We start from the raw sequence: 17,532 nt of genomic DNA, 5'->3' as shown, positions 1-17,532 counted from the left end.
TAAAAACTGCAGCACTGAAGCATCTTTGAAATTTTTCTCCCTTTTTTCTCCCTTTGTTCATTGGTTAGACAGATCCATGAAAAGATAAATCCCTTAAGGGCTACTACAAACAAAGACAGGAAGTCCCTAAGCTTCAGGTCACAAGAGCCTGGGGAAGCATCACATCACACCCGCTCTCTCCTTATGCTCTTCCCCAGGCATCCGCCGTGGGTCACAGTCAGAGACAAGGTGCTGGGCTGGATGGTCCTGCAGTTGATATTAATGTTAAAGCCACTCTAGAAAATAACGAATGTGGCCACAAAAGAAAAACAAACCCATCAGCATCCCAGGAAAGAGCTTTTTCTACAGTCAATTCCCAAAAGATCTGGTGATGCCTTTTAAAAAGCAAAAGCCTCCTGTCTGAGAGTGGAAGAAGAGGGGAAGATAGGAGGAGAAGAGGAGAAGAGGGGAGATATTAAACTACCTCAGTGAAAACAACATTCTGTTCAAGTGGAACCAGGACCCTACTCACCACATTTTGCTTGGTTGTGTCTTCGTGGCTCTGAAGGACACGGATTCGGTGTTTGTAGCGCATGTGCTCTATCTGTGCCACAGAGTGGTCTCCAAATTTCTACAAGGAAGAAACAGAGTTTTATTAATTGTTTTTAATAGTATTTTATGATATTCATAGTTCTCATTTACTTGAAAATACAACTTTTGAAGTATTATGAGACCTTGAGGAAAAAGCATATCCAGTCTCTAACTGACCTGTGAAATGCAGGTATTTATACTATACCTAGCACTGTGCAATTATCCAAGGACTCTGTAAAGATGTGTAATAACTTTCAAAACATCCATGTTGAACTTAACCACTTTCTTTTTTTTTTTTTTTTTAATTGTAACTTAACCGACTAGTATTGATGGAACAGTGTTTCACCTCATAGGAGTCATGAATCAGGTTAGCTATTTCAGTCACCGGAGAGGCTTCCTGGTCATCGCTGAAGAATGCATGGTGATTACCAATAGGTGGCAGAGGGCTTTCCTCATTTTTAACATGCTCTAAAAACCTGAAGGGAATATAAGCAACAAAGATTACTCGGCACTACGCTCTTCTCAATATAAATAAGAAAAAAAGTCTTAAGGCCCAAGACTTCAAAATAAATTGGTCTGTAGGCTGCAGGCTTTTAAAAACATGCTTTCACAATTACTCATCCCAGGAACGGCAAGCCAGCCAAATGACTAAAAGCTGCCCAAGGAAGAAAACTTCTGTCTTCTTCAGTCCTGGAGCAGGAAGCCCGTCACGCTAGGGAAGGCACGAAGAGCAGCAGTAAATATTGCACACTGACGCAGTCCCTGCATGTCCTGACACCACCAGGAAATTTCACAGGACATCTATTTGTCCAACATACAAAGCCCATTGTTTGAGGCAGACGCTGTGAAAGCAGCGGCAAGGTAAAAGGGAGGGTCCTGCCAGTGCCTGCAGAGCCCCATCAAGATCACACCAGCACCCAAATGCCTTCGTTTAACAGGAGAATGGTCCCTGATGGAAGCAGCATTCCCGTGTGGCTGTACCTGCTGAGGATCATCAGGGCCTGCCCATCGTCCTTGCTGTTACACAGATCCACGGCGTTGGCTTCCAGTATGGCCAAGCCCAGCTGGAAAATTGCTTTGATCCCATCATAAAAGAAGCAGTCCACAACATTCACAGCACTTTCCAAGGGCATGATGCTAAGGAAAAGGGTAAGGAACCACGAGAGAGAAATGGAAGCTAAAGTTGTTAGATCCTTCATGTGTTCAGCCAGCTCTGGAAGCTGCTCTTTAATAAGCTCTTCAAACACCGACTGGTCTACCTGAGCACCTGCAAGTCACAAAGACAGAGTATGAGCCAGGACTGACACAGCAAAAAAAAATATTCTTTAAATATTCTTTAAAGCTAATGACTGCTGTCAACTTTCAACTGCAAGACTTTCTTGAAATTTAAACTGACAAGTTTAACTGACATTGTATACATCTACAATGAAAAATTCCATTATCCTCCTGCTGTCACCTCAGCACCAACTTTAATGTCCATAATCTGTAGTGTACAACTGTCTGCAAAAAGACTGTGTTGATTCTGCTAAGGGCCCTTAGGGTGCAATGAAATAGTAATAGCAGCAGCTGTTGGGTTTTTTTGGCTAAAAGAGCACATAATAATTAAAACATTTTACTGCTCAACTTGGGGTCTATGCAATGAAAATACGACAGCCCACACTTCTGCACACTTACTGCAAGCAGGCAGTAGAGCTTTCATTCTAAGTGAGAAAATGTAAGATGGAAATCCAGATATGGTTACACACACTAAGCAGGAAGAAAAATATTTACACATATAAATATATGTGCAAATATAAATTTATACTTACATGCATACATACACTTTAGGAACAAAAGTTTTCTGTCATGTCCAAATACAGGTTTTCCTAACTGTCCCAACCAGTCTTTCCAACAGCAGCAGATCTGGGTTCTGTTTCAGCTACTGGCTCAGTGCTGCTTTGCCAGCAGCTATTACAGAATCAATACACTTTTATATCACTAAAGTGGCCTGTGTCTACAAACCAAATCTGCCACGTCAGGGGCTTTAGCTGAAGAGACCAGAAGTTTAAACTGATCCTGAATACAAAACACATTTAGGTTTTCAATTACTTTGTCTTTCCTTACAAGTTGTTTAATTCCTTTCTCCAAGTCCATATTCTCCTAATATTAGAAGACAGCTTAAATTGCTATGAAATTCCTGAGACATCTATACCCTTGGCACTCAAAAATTATGCTGCCCAAAATCAGAAATAACCTGGATAATTTGTGGCAGAGAGCCAGCATCTTTTGGCATTGCAACTCAATCATAAGAAAACAAACCAAAACCCAGATACGGCATTTTTCTGTCTTAAAACTTTTCATATCAAACCACAAAGAGCTTCTGCTGGTGGCTGAACAGCACCACAAATCAAAAACAAGTGCCCCAGGAACATGCAAAGAGATTTTTAGAAACACATCAAGCATGGTGCCTTGCTCAGAAGAGAAAGCCTCCCTATGTCAGATGGTCATAAATAACAAGGGTAGAGAAAACAAAGAAAACAGATTGGTGTCACTCAACAGAAGGTAGGTATTGTTTGGTTTTTTAAAACAAGCTTAATACAATTTCACAGCCACAGTTAACATGGACCAAATAAATAGTTTTAGGGGTATTTGAAAGAAGCCATAGACAGAGAGGAAGACACATATAAAAAGTTCCTTCCAGACTAAGAGGCAGCAGTGGCAAAAGTAGAGGTTTAAAAGGAATGTTCAGCACTGCCCAGATCTTTTGCAGATCTTACTAACTGTTGACACCACAGATTAAAGTCCAACAGGTGTATTCCAAGTGACTTTTATGTCCACCTTTTCATTGGGCTGCCAGAAACCATGAAATTTCAGCAATTTATTATATCATGAAACCATGACAACATAGGACAATACCTATTATAATACCTATTATTAATTTAAAAAAATATAACCCAAGATGCAAGCTAAATGACACCTTCAAGATTGAAAGGGCAAACCAGAGAAATGAAATGGGCTTTTCAGCATTTAAAGAATTATAATGCCAAGGTGATGTCAGTCTAACAGAGAAAGTGGGGTAAGATGGCCTGCTGGTTTATGCAGAGGGTAGAAAAGCCATGGTACCATGAGAATAGGATGTGCATGACCCTTGTCACCACTCCTGACACAAGTACAACTTGTTTATATATTGGAGCTATATTGCAGTTAATTTCCTCTATGCATTGCAGAAAGGAAAAGGATGGAGGGAATTCTGGAAGGAGGAGATAATGGGTGCCAACCCTGACTTAGAGGTTTTTCCATTGTACAAAGCACGGCAATGACAGATTTATAGAATTATTTTGGTTGGAAAAGACCCTTAAGATCATCAAGTCCAACTGCCAACCTTAAACTGCCTTAAACAACCTAAAACTAAACCATGTCCTGAAGCACCATGTCTAAACATCTTTTAAATACCTCCAGGGATGGCAACTCTACCACACTTCCCTGGGCAGCCTGTTCTAGTGCCTGACAGCCCTTTGGGCAAAGAGATTTTTCCTAATATCCAATCTAGACTTCCCTTGGCACAACTTGAGACCATTTCATTGGGTGCTGTTACCTTGAGGAGACCCATCTTGCTACAACTTCCTTTTAGGTCGTTTTAGACCATGATAAGGTGTCCCCCTCAGCCTCCTTTTTTCCAAGCTAGACAATGCCAGTTCCCTCAGCCACTCCTCCTAAGGAAAAGGCTTGTTAAAACACAGAGCAGTCATGGCTGGCGAGGCTGAAGGAGGGATATGGTCAGTGATAAAAGCACAAAGACTGAGTAGGACCGAATTGCCTATTTTTTGAAAGCAAAAATTAAAAAGATACAAATCTGAAAAAATATTCCGAATGTCATAAAGAAAAGGCCCAAGAGAAGACGGAGCTAAGAAGGCCCAAGGTCATTAATTCTGTAGCTGTTTTGACTATAGAGATTACTGGCTGACACTGAAAAGGAAACAGACAGTGACAGGTACCAAGGTCAGAGATCACCCAAGTTAGAAAGAGATCAAAATCTGGACAACAGTGTTGGCAGCACAGTCAAAGAGGAAAAGTTGGGTCTTGGAAATGTTATGCAGGAAGAAACAATACAACGTTTAGACAAGAGCTGTTTGCAAATCAGAAAAGAAGGTCAACTGGAATGTGAGGCCAAGAACAGAAGCTCAAGCAACAGGAACCCAAGGAGGGGCAGGGCGGAGAAGATCAGTAGCAGTGATTTGGCCACGCTAGGATTTAGGACAGATCAAGCTGCAGAATTAAGTGCTGCAAAACTACATTGCTGCTGTTCAACTAGGGGGAGCAGAGGAACTTCTGAACTGAACCTCCTGATTAATTAATTTACCTGCTAGTTCAGTGACAAGACAATAACTGCAGCAGCAGTGTCACAGAGGGAGGTATGAGAATCCCATCCTCCAAGCAAAGATAGGAAATGTTCTGCTGCCCACGCAGCACAAGAGTGTCTTTCATTTCCAGCTCCCAGGACCACTACCATCAGGGATTTTCTCCCATCCCCACCTTCCCACAAGTGACCTGGATCCCTCCCCTCTGCTGTGGCAACGGTGTAACAGCAGACACTGCAACTAAAGAGTAAGGTTAGCATGAAGGAAGGAAAAGTTATCAAGCATTTCTGGAAGAGGAGAAAGTGACTGCAAAGAGCAAATACTCTCTTTCCTGCTTGCATAACTGCAACTACGTTTTTGAGCCACTCAGACCCACTCTTGGTGTGCATTAGGCAGACATTTGCCCACTAGTTATAAAAATAGTTGCATTGCAAAGAACAGGAGACATAGCACATGCAGTCCAAGGCACGCACTGCAGAGCAACTGGGTTTGTTTCTTATTGCAGCATCTCATGTTCAGAAGGGTTTGTAGCAGCCCTCATTACCAAGGGCTAGTTTAGATTCAAGCCTTTATTATTACTCTGGCAGCCAGGCAGTGCAGACAGGTCAGATCAGAAGTAGCTACCCAAGCAGATTCTTCCCTAGATCCATCTTAAACAGCTCAAGTCTCTTATGGAGTGTTCAGTACATTCCTAATCGAGACATGCAAGCTCTTCTCTTTTTAACTAACAGGCAAAATTACCACGGCTCTCTGGCCAACAGGTAAAAAAAAGCAACCAAAACCAACCAACCAAACAAAAGAACCAGGAAAGCTAACCTTGTATTTACAGTTCTTGCAACTTAAACCATTCAAACCAAAACCAACCCTAGCTGGAACCTAGCAGCCACCATTAGCTACTGTCCCTACAAACTGGGCAAGCCAGTGGGCCACCTCCTCATCTGTGGAGTCTGGACCTCAAAGCCCTTGAGCATTTTCCCTAGCCACTTGGCTAGCCCTTCCCAAGCAGCAAGAAGAGACAAGCACTCACCTATCACTCGGCGGTTGAAGTAATCCGGCAGCATCCGCTCACACACAGCAACCAGCAGCCAAAAGGCTTCTTCCTCTTTGGCATACAACAGCAACACAGAGGTCAAAATATTCATAGACTTACAAAGGCAAAAAAGACAAAGGGATATGTTAGTGACAGCAAATAAGCCAACTGGCAGAAGCTAAACTGTGCCTGGTTTTAAAGAAAGAGAAGTAGCCCAACGTGATGTAAACAACTGAGGAAAAAACCAAAACCACCAGCAAAAGAAAGGTAACAGACAGTGAATACAGGATTGCAACCCAAAGGCAATAAAAAGTTTTTCAAGATTCTGTATACCACTTTTCTGAAAGCAATAGGGAACAACAAGAAAAGCACAGTACTGGATTTTCCCAGGTACAAAGGAATTAACTGATAGTGTAAGATGTTTTGGGGCTGCTTTCCTGCCTTCCCTGTATTTGTATTTCAGAAGAAGACCAGGGATCTGGAACCAGTCTGTCATTAACTAGAATTTAGGGAGCTACACAGAAGGTAAAGTTACTATTTTACCTAGCCAGCTCAGTAAACTACTTCATCATTTATCATCAGATTAGGAAGAAAGGAGCAGAACTTTAGCCCACTAAACCTCAATCCCAGTGGTCTACATGAATGTCATCTGTGCAAGCCATTCTATTTTGTACTGTTTCCAAGTATTGGGTAAGAAATACACATTGAAAGCATCAGAAAAGTGGGGGGGGTGTTTTCCCCTCCTTCAACTCTAATTGCATGTTGCAAAATGCTGAGAGAAGATCTGTGTTAAGCCAGAATACCAGCCTATGCACTCATTCTCCAGAGCAAATCACATCTAAAATCATGCTATTTTTTGTAGCTGGAAAGACATTGTTCATCAACACGACCATCATTATTTATACTCCCAAGAGAACAACAAAAGAGTGTGGACAGAAGGAGGAAAAAAGCAGCCAGCGTTACCCCGCTGGGTTTCTTTTTCACCTGGCAGTATCCTATTTTGGGGTTCCTGTGGGCGTACGCCGTGAGCACCCTCCTGAGGGCAGCAATCCCCGTCTCGCTCTGGAAGGCGGGGTGCTCGGGCAGCGAGCGGTGGAGGTCACGCTCGATCTCCTCCGTTGCCATGCAGCACCTGCCCATGGATGCCTCCACCAAATCCACGTAGTAACCAGGATGCGAGGCGAGATCCGTCGCGGCGTCTGAGGGCAGCAGGGAGGGAGAGAAAAGGAAGAAGGGAAAGCGGGTTGGGACGGTGCTGAAGTTCAGTGTTGCGGGCACCGCCGCCCGAAAGAATGCAAGCGGGGTAGTTTTCCCCAAGGTCTGAGGATTTAGTGAAATCTCCAGACCTAGAAGAAACAGAGTCCTAGAAAAATATCTGCCTTGAAAACAAAAAATCAGTATTTGCAAAGCTTATATGATATGAAATCATTCGAAACACCTTAATACTGACACTGAGCAGAAAAGCTCCCCAGCAGAAAGTGTGGCTGGGAGAAATGCATTCATCACTGTTCACACCCCCTAAGGAGGAAAAACTTCACATCCAGGAATACTTTTTACAAATAATTGAGCACGTATGCTGGATTAAGGACTAATTTTGAGATCATCATGTAGGTACATTCCAGCTCTGCCAAATATGTAAATGAAACAAGTCAGGTTTTTCCATCTCCAGTTTCTATTACTCATGCCAACATTCAACAGGAGGCAGGAGCGGGACTGCTGACTTTAAGATGTCATTATTTTGCAATAATTTGATTAAACCAATATTTATGCTACAATCTAATCGCTGCTTGAAGATGAACATTGTTTTTTGAAACATGATGTTAACTTGAAATAACTCAGATGAAGTAGACGTCATTTCAATTCTTCTGCACATCATGTCATGTCATCCAAAGCTAAAATTTTTTGCAGATCTGCCTAGGTACCTCCTCACACTTATTAGTTCAGTAGTGATCATCTCTCTTCTGCAAGCGCTCCTTGTAAATGACATTTCATTTCCTTTGGGAGATTTCTTGCCTAAATGTTTTGCCATGGTTAGAATCAAATGATGCTCCAGCCAACATTTCTAAGCTTGCCCACCTGAGAAGAGCAGCCAGAGTTTGCCTCTTAAGGATTCAGGGATTCCCATTGCAACAAGTTTTCTGATCTTCTCAGTACGAAACATGCACACGGTTCTGCCATATTCTACAAAATGGTCATCCCACAGACTCTCTTTGATTTGCTCCCTAGACTGGGAACAAGAAGGTATCTTTTAAAAGAAGAAATCGGGTGCATGTGAGAACTGGTAAATGGAAACATTTCATATACTGAAATGGATATGGGAGCTCTGCTGTAAGGACTAAAACTTTTGCTATTTTGCATATGGAATTCACCACACGGGGAGAGCAGAACAATGAGACAGGGAGAAAAATTATAAATGCCCCGTCCCTGGAAAGGTTCAAGGCCCAAGGCCAGGTTAGATGGAGCTTTGAGCAACCTGATCTAGTGGGAGGTGTCCCTGCCCATGCAGGAGGCTTGGAACTGGATTATCTTTAAGGTCCCTTCCAACCCAAACCATGCTAAGATTCACCAGAAAGAAATAGAAGGGAGGGAGAAGGCAGAACTCCAAGAAAATAGAAAAGCTGCTATCTCATATCTAACCTCTCCAACCAATACAGAGTTTGTTTTACTAAAAATAAGTATCTGCCTTTTTTTTTTTTTTTTTTTTCTGGTAGAAAAAACCAACCCACATCTTACAACACAACTTCCCCTAAATTTTACATACCTTTCCAAAATCGAGGCCTGCCATTCCTGACTGATGAAAGTCTGACCTTAATGCTTCTGCATTAAGCAAGTAACTGCTCTCCTTTCCACATTCACTTCTCTCCTTGCTTTGTGAAGCCCCTGTTCCCAGATGTTCAGGCTCACCATCCCTGAGCATGCAGGTGGATCCAAAGACTGAAGCGCTCTGCAACACAGAAGTTAAGAACTGAATCCCCACCTGTCTTCAAGACACAGAGTTGGGTTAGCCTTTGCCTTATGCATCAAAACTTTTCACACCTTTCAGGAGAAAAGGCCTTACTCAAGATTTTATTCAAATTATCATTCATTTATATGTTAGAAAATGGCTTGTTACTTTAAAACCGAAGCTCTTAGTAAATTTTAAGTGTTCTTGATGACAAACCACCAAACAATCTCCATCCTCAATTAGGATTTTAAAAACAGAATCAGAAAAATTTAGGTTGAACAGGACCATATTTTTCAATCCTCTGCTCAAAGTAGGACCACTCGGACCAGGTTGCTGGGGACTCTGTCCCATTGAGCTGAATAGCACCATGATCCAGCTCTGCCCACCCTTAAGGGGAGATCTTTCTTTTTACCTAATCAGATTTTCCCTTGTTGAAACTTGTGATTGATGTTGCTCATCTCATAGCTGGCACCTCCAAGAGGAGTCTGGCTCCATCTTCTCTGTAAGTCCCTATTAGCTAGTGGAAAACAAGCTGAACAAGCCCTGCTCCCTCTGCCTCTCCTTTTGAAGAATGTGCTCTAGCCCCTGACCAGCTTGTGGCCTTCCACTAGATTTACTTCAATTTGCAAATGCTTTTCTCATGTGCTGGCATAGAGTCAAAACTGGACACATATTCCTGATAAGCCTCAGAAGTGCTGAATAGAAGAAGAAAACAGTAACACCTCTTGACCTGCTGGTTACAATCCTGCTAGTACAACCCCATACACTGTTGATCCTCTTCACTGTCAGAGCACATGGCTGACTTATGAACTCAATGACTCCCTCATTTTTTCCACATGGCTGCTCTTCAGCCAGCCAACACCAGGTCCCTCTTTCCCATGGGGTCACTCTGCCAGACTTGACATTTGCTTTCGTTGAGTTTCACGAGGTCTCTTATCAGCCCATTCCACCAGCTCATTGAGATCCCCTGGGAAGGGCAGCCCTGTCCTCTAGCATACTCCCTACTCTCCCCAGTTTTGCATCAACCACAACCATTCTGTGGGTGCTCTCCATCCCATCAGCCAGGTCACTGAAGAAGGCATCAGACATCACTGGTCCAAGATCAACCCCCCGAAGAAGGCAGGACAATGGACCAGTGGATAAACACACTGAATTCATAATAAAAGCAAAGCTTGAAGCTCCATACCTGGTTGTTATTTTGCAAGTTGTTACAGTGCACTGGGTTGCTGAAGTTCACTTCTTTTAGCCTCTGGAGCAGGTTCTCCACCAAAGTATCCCGGTCCTTCAGCTCAATGAACTGAAAAGCTGTCTTGCTCCTTATGCTAACAATGATGGGATTAGGGAGAAGGCTTGTGTCCTCCATCTTCTCTATACTGATTACCTTTTCCAGAAACATTACAGAAAACACATTATGCTCCACATCCAGAGAAACATCTTCAAACACTCTACATGTACCAAAATATGCAAACACAGCATTCATTTACACACATGCTTTAAACATGGTTATTTCCTGATCAGACACATCCTGCTACCTGAAGCTTATGAGGCATCATCAGCTTACCTGAGGTCTATTTAGAAGCTCACACCAGGCACCACAAAGCAACCCAGATGCTTTTTATTACATTACTTTGGGGCTGGCTTTTGGAGAGTGGACTGAGGGGAAATAAAGAAGGAAACTAATGATTAAAATAAATTTTAGAAAATTATCCAATTGATCAGATTCTGGGGGATGGAGGAGAAAATTTACTTGCACACTCCTGAGGTCAGGAAAAACAGTCGTTTTGTTGGTTCTGATTAACTATGGAACACTGTTCTCTTATTGGTTTTGTTTCTTTAACAGTGGAAGATAAGTTGCTACAGTTAGGACATTTCAAAGTTACTCTGTTATTAGTCAAGAATGAAATGAAAGCTTTAATTAAAAGACCATAAGAAGCTTGTATCCACAGCAGATCAGGCAGGCATTTTCTGGCAGCTTCCTTCTATCCTACTCCCACCACCTTCCCATGCATCCTCTGTTCCATTTAAACAAGTCTTTGATTTCATGGAAATCTGGAGGGATGGCAGCTCATCCCTCCGGAATGTCCATCCCCTTTTTCTCTGCCCTACAGGTCTGTGAAGTGTCCACAGCTTTGGAAGGAGAGCTTCAACACCTTTAAGTGTTGATCCCACAGCAAGGCAAAGAGGCTTTTATATTGCTAGGAAAGGTCCAAGCTGAAGCCTCCATCAACATCAAGCTGGAGGTCTGTGTTTGTGAAGCTGGGAGGGGGGCACTGTCCAAGGCTTAGACCAACAGCTCTATCCTGCTGTATTACCTGTCCATATTTCACTTTCAGGATCATGTTGAATCACCCAGATTTTTAGGAATGTGCATCCTAATGAGTCCCAGAACAAGCTTCACAACAAACCTGTAGGCATGATACACAGAAACATCCCACTCTTTCATCCTGCTATCAAACGACAGTTTGCAGATAAGTTGTGACAGTGGATGCTGATGGCAGAAAAAGGCAGGTATGGACTAGAAATCAAACAAACAAACAACTCTACCTCTCTAAGTGGGATGATAACATTGCAGCAGCCATTTTCTTTGCTGGCAAAACAGATATAACTGTCTGAAGTATACATCCTTCCCGCTGTGTGACAGCGACTAAACGGCGTCCAGAGAGAACAGTCTACAACTTCATGCAGCTTCTCCTTCCTGGGCAATCTGAAGAAGGCCCGAAAGAATTCATTCTGTGCTCTGGCTTCAAGATCCCTTAAGAGAAAGCAGTAAGAGCGAATCACAAGACCCCGAAAGCCAGGACATCCAGTGCAAGGTTTGTTTTCTTGTTAGCCTCACCAAGAGCAAGGAATACAGAATTAAAGCACCGTGCACAGCAATCTTCACTGCCTATGTGAACAGATCAACAAAAGACCGACTTTAAAATGCAACAAAGAATCATTACCAACACTTGCTTGTTTAATAAGAAGATCAAAAGCAACTCCTGTAGTGACCAGGAAAGAAAAGGACACTAATTTAAATCAGCTGGGTGGGAGAGGGTGTTTAATTATTATTTAACCATGCATTTTCTACCACTGTTGTATCACTTTCCAGCTTCAAAGAGTTACAGATTTCAATGCCCAGGATATAAATATGATGAACATATACATTGAGCAACAGAGATCAGCTTTATGTTCCTGAGTCCCTTCCCTATAGTAATACCAGTATCACCCTAGGGATTTGCACCTGCACCCAAAAACTATGCATTTGCTTGATGAATACTTCCAAAATGGTCAGTAACAGAAGAGTTAATGATGATGGCATTTACACCGTTGCATCCTTGACTTGCAGAGGTATCAGCCCCTGAGAACCCTCAGAACAGTTGCAAAATGAAGAAGAGTTTTGGGTCACTTACAGACTCAGCTGGGAATAACAGCATCAGCTACACTCAGTGTGGACTTGGCTTCCTTCCAGTCACCTATCCACATTTATGTAGAGAGAAGAATTTTAAATGAATTAAGCAGACTTGGCTTTGGGGATTATTCTTTTTTTTTCTCCTCCGTTTTTAATGAGGAAATCTGCAGTAATCTAGAGAGCTATGCAATTAGACTGTAAACAGGCCACGGCTATTAGCTTACCAACAGCAGCTCCAGAAACATTACAGCTTAAATTTTATTGTTTCCTTTACTACAAGTGAATTTTTCCAAACATGATTCACCTTAGGAAAAAAAGAAAAAAAAAAAAAAAAAAAAAAAAAAAAAGCAAGCTTGACTTTGTTCCACTGAAAGAATTCAAAGCGTGGGCTGAAGCACAACAGGGAGTGGTACCTTGGTGCTGTAAATCCCCTCTCCGCTCCCTCCTTCACCCTCCTCTTCTGCAGACACCTTCCCCATTCCCCAGCCCTGATATTCAAGCATAAGTTGAGACAGACAAAGCCTCTGCTTCAGTAAGTAAATCAATTGTGTGGGCTTTTTTTTTCATTTCAGTTTAATCTGTGGAGAAAACTAAAGCCATGTGAAACAGGGAGGAGGGACAACTGAGAACAAACTGAGACCCAAAAAGGGTGGATCTGTAGCTGTGACCAACAGAAAAGACAGAATGTGCTCGATCTGTGTTCAGCTGCTGTTTCCTTCTCAAACATTATCTTCTTTAATAGGATCATCCAAGGAAAACAGACAAATAATCTCCTGTTTTTTTCACAAAGAACAAAGAGAAACTGTCTTTGTGAAGGAAGACAAGAAGTTTGCTCAGTTAAAATTCCACAGTGAGAGCAACTCTGATAAGTGCCCACAGCGATCTGCTATTGTGACAAAGCTGGATCAGGATATGCCTCCTAGCTAACTCACCACTAAAATATTTTCCATTTCTGCACAGCACAGATGAATGCTGCTGATAGCATCTGCAGTCAGGTCTGGGTAGAGCTCTGCTCTCCTGCTATTGTACAGAGAAGGTAAGACCCTCCCTTGATCTACTTGGTTGTGAAAATTTCTTTACCTTTCTGCGAGAAGAGGCATTATACAGAAGAGCTGGGTCTCTGTTGAGGCAGAGATTGCCTGTTAGACAGTTAGAGATGACTCTTTCTGATGCTCCAAAACCTGCAGCTTCTGAGTTTTCGGGATGTTACTGCACCTCCTGGGGCTGCAGGCTCCAGGTGTGGGGCCCTTCAGACAAGAAGCCACAAGCTTTAAAGCTGAAGAATGACATTTCCTGTATCTGAAACTTAAGTAAATTCACTGAGCACTACATCCAGCTCCCTCACCCCGTACCGGGGGGAATGCTGCCAACCCCAACATCTCTGGAAGTGCCTGTCCCCTGTGACTCACAGGGGGTCACACACAGGGCCACCGCAGAGACCGCACTGCAGCCCTAGGGATGAGCACCAAAACAGGGTCAGCCTGCTGGCAGGAAGGATCCTGACAAGAAAAACAGTGCCACGGGGATCAAGTGCTGTCAGCAGCCACCACTGTGGGCTCAAACAAGCTGCGTTATTAGAAAGTGGCACACTGAGAAAATATTTCCTGGTAGGCAGGCAAATTTCAGTGCTTAAAGCAATTGCTTCCCTTAATAAACAGAGCGAAACAAAATTAGAGATGGTTAAAAAAAAAAAAAAAAAAAAAAAAAGAAAAGAAAAACCAAAAAGAAGCCCTATAAAACTTCAAAAAAAAGAAACGAAAACCAAACACCAACCCGCAAACGAAATTAGCTCCTAAAACAAGACAGGCAATTGTTTAAATGTGTTAAAGATGCAGCAACTGGCACAGGCCCCACAGCTTCCATTTTGAGTTTCACAGTACCTCCAGTGCTCAACAGAAGCTCAACCTTTCTACCTGCAGCTCACTGCCTTTGAATTTTTTTGCTCTAGCTTAACAACTTCCCTGCTGATTTGGTTTTTAAGCCAACACAGAGTACTGAGCTGTACCTAAGAAAAAGAGGAATGGTTTCACTATGCAAAAAACAACGTTTACTGAGGGTTTAGACATGCATCAGAAGTATGAAAGGCAAGAAGATGCAACTGCCTTGTTCCCTGCTTTTCAGAAAACTCAGCAATTCTTTCCGAGCGCAGTTCCCAACTTGCATGTTCCAGGATTCTGGACTGCCTCCAACTCCAGCACTTCAAAGTGAACGGCAAGTCTGAACTGCAATAGTTTCTTGTGTGACCCCTGCATTACCTTCCAAGTGTTTTAAATTAAAGGAAATAACACATAAGACCAATACAGTGTGTAAAAGTATCAGGGCACTTAAGATTATGTCCTCACCGTCAAATGTTCTTCTCTGTAAGATTTTAGCTCTGCTAAGTCACTTGCTACCTGTCTAAAAATCTAAGCAAACTGGCTGACCTCTTGCTTTTAGAGACCAATTACAAGACTTTTATTGATATTCAGACTCCAGAAAGTTACAGATTTTGGGAATAACACATCCAGTGATGTGTTGTTATGTCTTGTTTATTAGAGGAACTGTTAGATTTTCTTGCATGGCAAGAAACGCTTTTCCTAAACAAAATGGGAGAAGTTACCTGAGAAGAGCCAATATGGATTTTTCAGGACAAATACACAAATGGTTGCTCTAAAGAGAGAACATCTCATCTCTTCAATAGTACTGGGCTGGACAAGAAGTAACAGACTCAAAAAGCAGCAAGAAAGATTCAAGTTAGACTTCAGAAGGACTTTTCACTGGTAGTCCAGAGAAAGACTGGTATGGATCCTGGTATTTCTATTACTGGAAATCCTTGAAAACAGGTTGGGCAATCATCTGCCACAAGTGACACAGAGATAATCCAAACCCTGCCTTTTGCCAGGCAGATGCAATAAAAGTAGATTGTTTCTAGTCACATCCTCCTTGTTGCTCAAGGTTTATGGCATTCTCAGATTCCTTCTCTGAAAGAACTAATGTCGACCAAAGTGACATTTATGATTCAAGATACTTCAAACAGTTTCCATACCACTTAAAAAAAACATCTTTGCCTTCACATGAAGCAAAACCACCCTCACTGGCAAGTCAGTTAGGCATGAAGAAAAGAAACTGAGGGGGTTAGAACCTGAAGAAACATATCATACTTTTCAAACCTTACCAACACCAGCACTAAAGCTTTTAAATCTCATGTTCTGCTTTGGTCAATTTCCTCGCTACATTGGACTAACGCAATGGATATTCTTACATCCTGAAAGAGATGGAAATAAGAAGTACAAGAAACCTATACCAGAGAATTTAGCGACCTTCCCATTAAAAATAAAGAAAAAAAATAGTTACCATATGTTACAGCAAAATTGTATGGCACATGAATACATCTACAAGAAGTTCTCAAACACCTCGGCCTCACTTTTCCTATTCACAACAATTAACTTAATTCCCATTGATTCCTTTGTAATCCATAGTTTCAAGCCTTATCATAGAATCACAGAATCATTTTGGCTGGAAAAGACCTTTAAGACAATGAACTTTAATCATTAACTTAGCAGACTGCCAAGCTACCACTAAACCATGTCCCTAAACACCACATCTACACATCTTCCAAATACCTCCAGGGATGGTGACTCCACCACTTCCCTGGGCAGCCTGATCCAGTGCCTAACAACCATTTTGGTGAAGTACTTTTTCCTCATATCCAAAATAAACCTCCCCTATCACAGCTTGAGACCATTTCCTCTTGTCCTGTTGTGTGTTACTTGTAAGAAAGAGACAGCCACCCACCTTGCTACAATCTTCTGTCAGGTAGCTGTAGTGAGCAATAAGGTCTCCCCTCAGCCTCCTCTACTCCAGGCTACACAAACTCAGTTCCCTCAGCCACTCCTTGTAAGATTTGTGCTCCAAGCCCTTCACCAGATTCATTGCACTTCTCTGGACCCACTCCAGAACCTCAACATCCTTCATGTAGTGAGGGGCCCAAAACTGAACATAGTACCCAAGGCATGGCTTCTTACCCTCTCATTAAGCAGCATGGAAACTTTTATACTTATATACTTGTATACTTGACTCTGGCCATGATAAAATTTATGTCACAAACTGTGGATCTAATCCCACAGCCTCTTCAAGTCTTGACTCCTCACTGCTCATCAGGATGTCACCAGGAGTCTTGGGAAGAGCAGCAGAGGTTTCTGGTTTTCAGAATGTAGAATATACAGACCATGATGACATTAAGAATGCATGTTTTAAAAATACAAGACACTGAGATGAGCTTCTTGCTAAAGAAAGCCTAACAAACAAAAGAAATCTACAGGAACTTCATTAATTTGACACAGATGGAATAGCTTTAATGATGTGTGAATTATTGCTCTCATTTTGATACATTACTATTTCTTTCCAAATCATGCATGAGAATTAGCAGACAATTATTAGGGAAAAATATCATCTGAAAAAGAGCTGTTCCTTGTCTACAGTGACTTCCGGAAAAAAAAAGCAGCAACAAAACCTTTAAACTCCAAAAAAGTTCAAAGCCCCAAAACATGTTAGCACTAAAAACCAGTTTATCCACTATTCAAACTACAGTCTTGCTTAATCATGTTACATCAAAGTGGTTGCTGAAGTGTGACAAAGGGCACCAAAAACAGTGACTTATCCAGCCACTACTTAATTCATGCAGTGGAAGTGGGATTTTGGCATCTGACATGTTTCCATGTTTTCCTTTCTGCCATCTCAAGTTACAGCTCCTCAGCACAGGTTAGAGAATATCTTGCCCAGGAACTCTCCAGTAAATGTATTTTTAGCCTTCTTTCTCCTCTGCCCATGCCCATACCTTTCACTTTTTTTTTTTCATAACTTCGGAGGAAAAAAAAGGAAAAAAAATCTGTTTGAATAAATATGTAGATGGTTTCTGTTACTCATTTGCTAATACATACTACTATTAAAAAATGCCAAAAGGTACACACAGGCTGATTCCTTAGGAGCCTTCTTACTATAGCATATTACTAACCTTATACTTTTATTTTGCAGCTGTGATTTTTAGTTTCTTTAGTTTTTAGTTAATTCAGTTTTTTATTCAATACCCCACATTCAAAGACTTTTGGGAAGTGACAATGATGAGTTAAAATCAGTAGATGCTGAAAATATCTCCACCCCACTTTTTTGTTAGGTCTTCTCTGGGCCAAAAGGCCTCAATGCTAACAACATCCAGTTACACATCACACATCCTTGTGTTTAAAGGAACTCTGGCTATGGGAAAAAAAAAAAAAAAAGCCTG

General features: G+C 41.9%; 1 protein-coding gene across 2 annotated transcripts in view; it reads right to left on the bottom strand.

Annotated features, from left to right (window-relative positions):
* Positions 1 to 17,532, bottom strand: part of TBC1D8 (TBC1 domain family member 8) — a 49,192-nt gene that overhangs the window by 6,216 nt on the left and 25,444 nt on the right. For both annotated transcript variants that reach the window (XM_071745583.1, XM_071745593.1), the window contains exons 6-14: positions 11,426 to 11,633; positions 10,068 to 10,262; positions 8,699 to 8,881; positions 8,014 to 8,164; positions 6,922 to 7,136; positions 5,935 to 6,052; positions 1,552 to 1,837; positions 917 to 1,046; positions 512 to 610 (exon numbers count right to left, since the gene is read on the bottom strand). In XM_071745583.1, the coding sequence (XP_071601684.1) occupies positions 512 to 610; positions 917 to 1,046; positions 1,552 to 1,837; positions 5,935 to 6,052; positions 6,922 to 7,136; positions 8,014 to 8,164; positions 8,699 to 8,881; positions 10,068 to 10,262; positions 11,426 to 11,633 (1,585 nt within the window). The remainder of the gene's footprint in view (positions 1 to 511; positions 611 to 916; positions 1,047 to 1,551; positions 1,838 to 5,934; positions 6,053 to 6,921; positions 7,137 to 8,013; positions 8,165 to 8,698; positions 8,882 to 10,067; positions 10,263 to 11,425; positions 11,634 to 17,532) is intronic.

This window comes from Heliangelus exortis, chromosome 1 (genome assembly GCF_036169615.1).
Source record: "Heliangelus exortis chromosome 1, bHelExo1.hap1, whole genome shotgun sequence".
NCBI classification, from domain to species: Eukaryota; Metazoa; Chordata; class Aves; order Apodiformes; family Trochilidae; genus Heliangelus; species Heliangelus exortis.
Note: the sequence above shows the minus strand (reverse complement) of the source record. Positions and strands in the feature narration are given on the sequence as shown.